Here is a 9,235-nt window from a genome sequence, read left to right as displayed (position 1 = left end):
TCTTACCTTCCCTCTGGTCTCCCCAGTCATTCCCTTGCAAAATGCTCTATGTTCTACAATCTCCCCCAGGCCAGGGTCCCTCCCCTCCTGGCTTTGGTCACCATCTATAAGTCAACAGCTCCCAGCTTCTCTCTCTAGCCCAACCTTCTGGTAACCTATAATAAACCCAGAATGCTATGGTTATATCCTCAGATGCCAGGTGTGTGTGTCTGTGTGTGTGTCTGTGTGTGTGTGTGTGTGTGTGAAGCTATCTGGTGAGATTCTTCCCTCTCTCTTAACCTTCCCCCCAGTCAGTCCACCCCGCCTTCCCCATGGCCTCCTTCCCAAGCCTCTCGTGAACATTCTCTACACCGTTCCTCCCTGGCTTCAGCCCAGCTCTGCCAGGTCATTCTTCTGCAGCAGGTAGAGGCAGCCTCTAAATCATAGAGTGTCTCTTGGGGTGAAGCCAGAGCCTCTCGGCTGGAAGACAGCCTCACCTCCGTCTGCTCACTGCCCAACACTGTCCAGCACGGGTGAGCGATCGTGATTCTCCTTGTCATCTGCTTCTCTCATCTACAGAGTTTTCTGCTCCTATATCATTACCCATCCTCCTCTCTCCCTCCCTCCACTATTTCTCCACCTCTTCCCCATCCTTCAGAGCCTGGGTAAGTGTCCTCAGTTGGAGTTGGGGACTGTGCCCCCGAAGTCCTGCCTTCACCTCCGTCGTCACTCAGATACCATGATGTCTCCTCTTCACCTCATTGTTGTTGATCTCTTCCTCCAGATTTGGGAAGGGTAACATCAATCAGTTCCTTGCTCCGTGTCATTGGTTTAGTGTAAAGTTTACCCTGGAGTGGCTCAGAAAGCGTGTGAAACCATGGGGCAATTTGTGAGCATTTGCTCAAATAGAACAAGGAAGGCTGGATGTATAAACAGTGCCTCCCACCCCCATGGGGGTAAGCAGGCTTAGGGCACACATTACAGGTTTCACATAAGACTACTAAAGAAATCGGGGAGACAGCTTGTCCTGACACATCAGGAAGAGTACACTGGTGACCCATTCCTGTCTGGAAACCTAGGACTGCAAAGTCCACCTGCAGCCCGGAAATGGGGAAGAGGGCTGGGGTGGGGCAAGGGGCAAGGGTGGAGCATTGGGGAAGGCTTTGCTGAAGAGACATCTTCAGCAAAGACTTCTGGGGAGATGCTCAGAGCCCACGCCATGAATGGCAGGGCTACTAGGTTTCCGAATTGCTCAGAACCCATGCTTAGTCCCTGTGGTGAGCAAGCTAGCCTGAATTAAGCCTATCCATTAGAAGGGACAGGTTTTTCTAACCGCAGACTCTCCAGCCTGTCTTCCTAGAGCTGGCAATGGGAGCTTAAGGAAGAGTTTCCAGTCAAGGTGGCATTGGTGGCTGCTTAGATCTCCCAGATCTTAGGGCAGTGTGGTAGAAACCCAGCAGGGTGGGTTCTCTAGGCGGCTGCACACAGATCCAGTCAACAGGCCCCTGCCCACTATCTCTTCACTGCCTTCAACCTGACGAGCTGGGGCTGTGGATGGCTCAGCCTGGCTAACCCTGTGAGGCTCTGGGGAAGAGTGCCTTCCTCAAGCCTGGAGGCCTCTCCAGAGTCAGGGGGGCGAGGGCGGTAAATCCTACGTTGTTTGACGTAAATGAAGTCACAGGCCATAAAGCATATCTGACATCGCGAGCACTTACACACGTGGGCAGGATAAATGGTCGATTTGTCTTTCACTGCACGGGTTAGGCCTTCGCAGACAACGGGCCAACTTGGCAATCTAACTGCAGTCTTGGATCCCTTTGGAGGCGAGGCCGTTCATGTGGCTGCAAGAATGGGGGGCGGGAAATGCTAGCCTGAAGTCAGAGTCCTGGCCTCCAGTTCTGGGACAGCTACTACCCGCTCTGTGCCTCCAGGTATGTTAGCTCCAGCTTTCCTCTGAACCCAGGTTCCCTGAAGTAGGGCTGGCTGGCCACACAAGGCCCCGGGCCCCGGGGAATGACTTTGAGGCTGTGGTCACCACCACTTGGCTAACTAAGTTAGTTCCTCTCCTTAGGCTCAGCACGATGTAACTGCTGGAGGGGTGGAGGTGCTACCTGTAAAAGCAGCCTGCCAGGGGCCTTAGGAGTAAGGGTACAAGGAGGCTGCCTGTTCATGTTGCTGACGGAAAGCTGCGGGCCCTCTGTGCACCTTCTGAATTCAAGATGAAGGCCTCGATCTGCCTAGAATAGAGGAAGTGGGCGGTAGAGTCAACAGGCAAGGCTAGGGAGTAATGCAACCTCTTTATTAATATACAATAACAAAAACAATAAATCTCATATCTGCAACTGTTTAGGTCCTGGTTATAATGTCTTGGTCGCTTTGTCTGGGCTGGCTGTGACTTTCAGCTCTGGAGTCTGGGCTAGGAAGATGGTCCAGTAACCTGCGGGAAGAGAGGTAGAAGAGACAAGGGGTGTGTGTGACCGTGTTCACTCACAAGCATGTGTACAACAGTGACAGCAACTGGGATGTTAATGCCTGGGGCAGGACAGACTGTGTGGGCTATGGTTTGGGACCCACTAGTGGTAAGGTGAGGTCCCCATCTTACAGTCTTCAGCCTTCAGACACCCTGCATTTAAGGGCTGGGTTTCCTGACTCCGTTCCTGTGGGTAATGTTTTATCTATTACCTGACCTGCTACTCCCCCTTTTCCAAAAACCCCATCCAGGTCCATCTTCTTGAAGTAATGCGGATCAAATCAGAGAGTCAGGAAAAGTGGTTAGAAGGACCCTTTGTTGGGAAGTGACAGCCTAGAGCAGTGAGTGGTTCAGCCTTCCTAATGCAGACCCTTTAATACAGTTGCTCATGTTGTGGTGACCCCACAACCATAAAATTATTTTGTTACTATTTCATAGCTGTAGTTTTGCCGCTGTTTTGAATGGTCATGTAAATACCTGATATGTGACCGACCCCCAAGGGAGGGTGACCCACAGGTTAAGAACCATTGGTCTAGAGGCACAGGAAGCACCAGGGCTTGGGGAATCAGACCTGACCCTACCGAGCCAAGACAAGGCCAGCTGCTTAAGCTCACCTTCTCTCTCTCATTTAGGGATTGAGAAATCTCTGGCCCAGACACCCACTGGATTCCTGTGCTGGGAACTGACGTCTGTGGCTGACAGCCCACCCCCTCTCCTGACACTAGCATCCTGGGAACTCCCCAAGAGGTTCTCTGCTTTGTCTCTGCTCCCCTCCTTGGCCCGATTCCTAGACCAAGGTCCCACCTTCATGGGTGCCAGTGAGTAACCGGAAGTTCTGAGCTTCTTTCTGGAAATCTTGCTTCCTGACTCTCTTGATTTGAACCAAGTGGAAGATTCCTGTGGGCAGACAAGGCATGAGCTAGGCAGATCGGATGGGGTGACAGCTCACAACTCACCCTGCCACCTCCCTCCCTGCCTCCAGTCTGACCAGACACCAAATCTGCAGGGTCCCTGTCCTCCTCCTCAGTCAACACACGAGTGCCCTAGCCCCTCTTAACTAGAAATCCTAATGATGACCATTTGAAATATGCTGGCGTCTCTGACAGCCTGCCACCTCCACAGTAAATAAAGCATGTATCCTTTCCCCTCTTTTCTCTGCTGCTGTTCCTGCCACCATCCACATGCCTGCCCACAGTGAAGGGAACGAGGGGGAGGGAAGGGGAGGAGGGAGGAATGAGACAGTAAGAAAAGGTTGACCATGTGGACCAGCCAAGCCTTCCTCTAGTGTACAGCATATGATAAAAAATCCATAGCTGTGTTCATTCAGGCATCACAGAACATGGAGCTATTGTGTCGTGAGTGAGGCCCAGCCCTAGCCAATACTTGAGGTCCTAGGAGGAAACAGAGCCTTTGCAAATTCCAGCCCTTTTGCCATTGTTTTCTACACCCACTGTGCACAGCAAGTGAAGCAAGCGCCCGTCTACCAGGTCTTAGTGAGAAGGCTTCCCTGATCCTTCGTGAAAGGGATTTTAGCCCCCTCTATGCGGGACATATCACACTTGGGTTCTGTTTATCATTTTACCCGTTTCTTTTGAAAGGTGTCTATATGGGGTGGGGGGGGGATGTGTGTACACATGTATGTACATGAACGTGGAACAGACAACAGACAACCTTGGGTACCATCCTCAGTAACGTTGCCTTCATCCTTTGTGGCAGGGCCATTCGTTGGCCTGGAGCTCACCAGGTAGGCTGGTGTGGCTGGGATCCTCCTGTCTCCACTTCCCAAGTGTGTGCCATTACACCCAGCATTTTTACACACCTTCCGGGGACTGAACTCAGGTTCTCATGCTTTTAAAGCAAGCCCTTTACCAACTGAGTTGTCTTCCCAGACCAATCCCCCCCCCCCCATTTCTATGGTGCTGTCATTATGCCTATTCCTGCCTTCTCTCTCAGACTTGGAATTCTTGAGAACTTAACTCTCTGGGTTCTGAGCGTGAAACACGTAGGATATATTATTCCTTGGATAGAAGGATGGATGGGTGAACGTATGCATGCCTATGTGTGTATATGAATAAACAGGTGGCCAGGAGGATGAATGAATGGATAGATGGGTAGATGGGTGTGGGGTGGGTGGATGGATGGGTGGATGTGTGCATGTATATGTGTATGTATGAATGGTGGGCAGATGGATGCATGCATGCCTATGTGTATGTATGAATGAACAGGTGACCAGAAGGATGAATGAATGGATAGATGGGTAGAAGGGTGTGGGGTGCATGTACATGTGTCTGTATGAATGGGTGGATAGATGGATAAATGGTATGGGGTAGGGATGAATAGATGAGTGTCTTGATGGATGAATAGCTGGATAGATAGATGGGTAAGTGGATGGAAAGATGTAAAGGGTGATGGATAGACGGGTGTAGGGTGTCTGACAAGCTGAATAGATGGGTGTGGGTGGATGGATAAGTAGATGGGTAGACAAATATATATGTATCTAGTCTAGTGAGGCCCCAGGAGGAATGAGGTATTAATCGAATCATCTGGTATTTTCACTTCATGGAAAGCTATGCCCGGCACCATACATGGCAATGAAGCCCTAAGCCCATGGGTTGTGAGGGGGCACTGGCTGTTACCCAGCCTCTGGCCAGAGAGAAGAAATGCATCCAGCAAGGCCTCAGCTAGGCCAGCATGGCCTTGGGGGACACCAAGAACCAGATCTGTACTCAGGGATCAGAGGGGAACCCCATGAAGGGGAATGGAAAACTCAGACATGGAGCCTGCGTTTCAGGAACCAGGAAATAGCCTGCACTATCCTTGGAGCTCCGGCTTAGATGCCAAGATATAGCAAATAGCTCCAAAGGCCCAGGGACCATATGAGTGGCAAGAAAGAACTTCTGTGGGATAAGGATGGGCCCTCCTGCATTGCTCACACAAAAAAACATGGGAGGAGAGACAGGTGTGACCGATGGGAGGGACCCTCCACCATGATCTGTAGGGCATATGGAGAGGAAGATATTTTGGGGCCTGGGGTCTCAAATGTGCCTTGCCTTTTTGAAAGGCCATGTCACATCTGAGCACAGATGAGCACGTGGCCCCCTAGGCAGAGCTGGTGCTGCTGAGTGAGTTCCAGGCACCAGGACAGTCCAGATCACAGTGAAGCCAAACTTCTTTGGACCAAGATGTTCTGGGCACCTGCACGGGGGGTGGGGCAGGGATCAGGGACCATCAGGAGGTTAGGGGAAGTTCTTTGAGGCCTCTGAAGTCTACCCTACCAGGAAAGTCCAGAATCTCACAGGCTCTTCGCCCTGGGCTGGTCCCAGATGGAGCGGCCTTGCAGCAGGTTCAGTGACCACTGTTCACTTGTTTCCATCCCTCCGAGGGAGGAAACTGCAGTCCTGATAATGAGCCCTGGGTGAGACCGTCTGGGGCAGGGAGGGACTCGTGGAACATTTAGGTGACCCAGGGGGGCAGGAAATGGGGAGCACTGCTAGGGACAGGACAGTAGGGCCTAGCATGGTGGAGCTGAAGTACCCCCCTCATTTCTCTAATGCTGGGTCTGGTGATGATGAGACGGGAAGTCAGTCCCCTCTCCAGTCTCTCTGTGTCATCCTGGCCCTCCTGGTCTTTCTCAGGCGCGTTCCTCAGTCTTTGGCAAGTCCATGTTGTCTTCCAGACCGAGTGTGCCCTTCCTTCCTTTGACTGGGTCTACCTAGCCCAGGACGTTCTCAGATTCTCCACATATCTGACAGTGACCTTGAAAGTCTGATTTCGCTTCTGGTGCCTGCCACCGTGCCTGGTTTATACTGTGCTGGGAATTGAACTCAGGGCTTCCTGTGTCCAAGGCGAGCATTCTGGCGACTAAGCTACACCCTAGTCTTCCAGACTTAGTTTTCTTACCTACAAAATGGGGCCGGAAGGTGCTTACATACCATGAAGGTGCTTGTAAGGATTAAATGGGGGTACTTTGCACCTAGTGTCTGTAGCATGCAGATCAGAGCACAGGGCTGCTGTTCTCCTACTTGCAAAGTCTCTGTGGCTTCTCCAAGGCCCCGGGCTTCCCTCTGTTGCAAAGGTCTACCCTCCAGGAAGCCTTCCTATAAGCAACTGTTGCAAGGATGGGGGCTTACTGCTTTCTGCTGTCCCAGCACCTGCTGTGTGGGTGGTCTGAGAGCTAGCTGTAGCTAGCACCAGTCTGGGAAACAGTGTGATCTGTAGGTACAGAACAATGGCAAGAATCCCTCCTTCTGCCTCTCCCATGATCCTCTCCACACCTTCCTCTCACCATAGGAAGGCTGTGAGGATGACAAGTGCGTCCTCTTACTGAACAGAAGCCCACCTCTCTGCCATTCTAACCAGCTGGTGTGGTAGGAGGAGATGGATATTTTTGCCGTAGGTCAGGAATTATCCCAAAGCACCTTTCCCTGGTTCATGGAAGAGAGCTCTGAGGTCCAGAGAGGCTAAGTGACTGCCTGAGATCATTGAGAAGAGGCAGAATTTGAAGTAGCAGAGGTGAGATTTGAACCCAGGTCTGCCTGGTTGCGTAGCCTCTGCTTGTGGTCTGACCTCTGCGGTCATTAAGGGAAAAGCTGTTTCCTCTGACAGGGCAGCCCACCCGCTGAATCTTCTTTTCTCCAGGCTTTGGATCATGGTTCAACGCTTCAATCTCACCATGTAGAGTTTATGATTTTAAGGCCAGCTCCTCAAAGGGTGCAGTAACGCTCCATGACCAGGAGAGGGAGCATTCAGAGACCTTAGCAAGCTTATCAGAGCTATCAGAAATAGCAGAGGAGCAGAAATGGGAATGAAATTAGGGGTTCTTACTCCTGGGAGGATGCTGAGGAATCTGATCAGGAAAACCTTCTTAAGGCCCCTATTGGTTCTGAGGGCAGGAAGATACCAGAGGAATACGAAGCTGGGAGCAGGAGCTGGCCACGCACCTTTTACTAGCTTCCAGATGTAGGTCTCCACCTGGTCAGAGGCTTCATGCTCCAGGACAAAGCGGTGCAGACCGTCTGGGCTTGGAGAGACCAACGTGTACACAGACACCTGGCCTGGCACCTTGGGACACTTGGTGGAAATGACCTCACTGTGGTCGGCATCTGCCTCATCTAAAAGAGAAAAAAAAAAATTGATGTATTCAACCAACATTGACTATTCTCAAAATGTCCCATGTTCTAATACTTCATGGCTTCAAAGAATGCAAAAACACCATTTGACTTCACGTCTATGTCAGGAGCCTCTGAGGTTCCCACTGACATGCTAGGTGGTTCCACGTAGCCCGGTATTTTCTGTGTCTGTGCTTCTAGCAATCTGGGCGCCTATAAACTCCTCCTCCATCCCAGTACCTATGGCCAGTGCCTCCCCTGCCTCCAGCACCCCTCCTACCCGGGCAGATCTTGCAGCACTTCCCAGCCATCTTCTTGGGTTGACTGCAGGGATATTGGGTGGGGCAGGTCACGCGATGGCAGTCCTGCTCGCCATCCACACAGGTGCACAGGATGCAGGGCATGGGGCCGAAGGAGAGCACAGTAGGGTGCCACACCTCCCCGTGGGAGTACGTCTTCCCGTTGTGGGTGCAGGCTGGAACATGGAGAGCAGGGAGGAGGAAGGAAGGGTGAGTGCCACAAAAGGTAGAGGGTGCCTAGTGCACACCAGCTACATTGCCTGCAAAATGCTGGCCAGGGAACAAAACCTGTACCAACCCCGACATCCCTCAGGGTGTGCTGAGGATGGAGAGCCCTCCCCTGGCCTCCGAGGTTCTGGTGGGGAAAAGAGAGTGCTGGCATGGCAATTGGAGAGCCAAGGACAACTCTCACACCTGGCATGGGTGCTCTAGCAGGTTCACTTCCCCTCCCTGTAGCCCCATGACTCATCCCTCTCTGACAGCCTCGGAGGCCCACTGGGAACCCCTGTTCTCTCCTTCTGCAGCCTGTGCTCCTTCTCTGTCCCCACTGTCACCCTGCAGATCAGCTCTGCCCCTCCTTTATTTGACAGTCTTGTCTCCAGCCCTGTGTCATGGTAATTTATTCACGTGTCTTCCCAGCTAGGCTGGGAGCTCACTGGGGCAGAGCCTAGGACGGACTCTGTTCTGTCTCCTCCACTTCTCAATAAAGACATAATAGAAGCTCAGTAAAATACTGTGACTTAGGAGGCTGAGATGGGAGGGTCTGAAGTTCGAGGCCAGTCTGAGCTACTTAGTGAGAAACCCCCATCCCCCTTGGAACAGAACTGGTCCTTTCCCTGATCCAGTACTTGGGCACCTCAGTGTCCTCATCTGCCAAACGGGATCCATGATCTTCAAGGGTACATTTAGTTGTGTTTGGTTTTGAGTTTAAGCTCACGGTCAGATTGAGATTGGAGAACCAGAGTAGGGGGTGCAGGAAGGAGGGGTCCCTACCCCATGAGCAGATGGGAGGAGGGTCCTAGCCTCACCTTTCTTATGCTTCTCCTTCAGAATAATCTTGACGGTGGTGCTGCCCGTTCCCATGGGTCGGAAGTAGCGAGGGATGAAACCCAGAGGGAAACTGAGGCTGGTCGGTGCTGGAGTGCTGGGGACTCTCCTCTTTCCCTCCTCCAAGTGCGGATCCTGTCTCTGCAACCAGCAGGCAGGGTGTCTGAGTGGGACGTGCCACAGCAAGAGGAGAGGAGAGGGAGAGAAGGAGGGAGGGAAGAGAATAGGGAGAGGAAAGGAGAGGGAAAGGGGAAGGGAGAGAGAGAGGGAGAGGGAAAGGGAGAAGAAAGGGGGGAGAGGGAGAGAGAGGGAGAGAGAGGGAGAGAGAGAGA

At 52.2% G+C, this 9,235-nt stretch overlaps 1 protein-coding gene across 1 annotated transcript in view; it reads right to left on the bottom strand.

Annotated features, from left to right (window-relative positions):
* Positions 1-2,263: 2,263 nt before the first annotated feature.
* Positions 2,264-9,235, bottom strand: part of Chrdl2 (chordin like 2) — a 29,135-nt gene continuing 22,163 nt past the window's right edge. The window contains exons 6-10 of the mRNA XM_050154471.1: positions 8,885-9,044; positions 7,838-8,032; positions 7,390-7,560; positions 3,254-3,346; positions 2,264-2,416 (exon numbers count right to left, since the gene is read on the bottom strand). Coding sequence (XP_050010428.1) covers positions 2,337-2,416; positions 3,254-3,346; positions 7,390-7,560; positions 7,838-8,032; positions 8,885-9,044 — 699 coding nt within the window. The 3' untranslated portion in view covers positions 2,264-2,336. The remainder of the gene's footprint in view (positions 2,417-3,253; positions 3,347-7,389; positions 7,561-7,837; positions 8,033-8,884; positions 9,045-9,235) is intronic.

The sequence above is a fragment of the Alexandromys fortis genome, unplaced genomic scaffold, assembly GCF_014885135.2.
Source record: "Alexandromys fortis isolate MF-2015 unplaced genomic scaffold, M_Fortis_MF-2015_v1.1 scaffold_77, whole genome shotgun sequence".
NCBI classification, from domain to species: Eukaryota; Metazoa; Chordata; class Mammalia; order Rodentia; family Cricetidae; genus Alexandromys; species Alexandromys fortis.
Note: the sequence above shows the minus strand (reverse complement) of the source record. Positions and strands in the feature narration are given on the sequence as shown.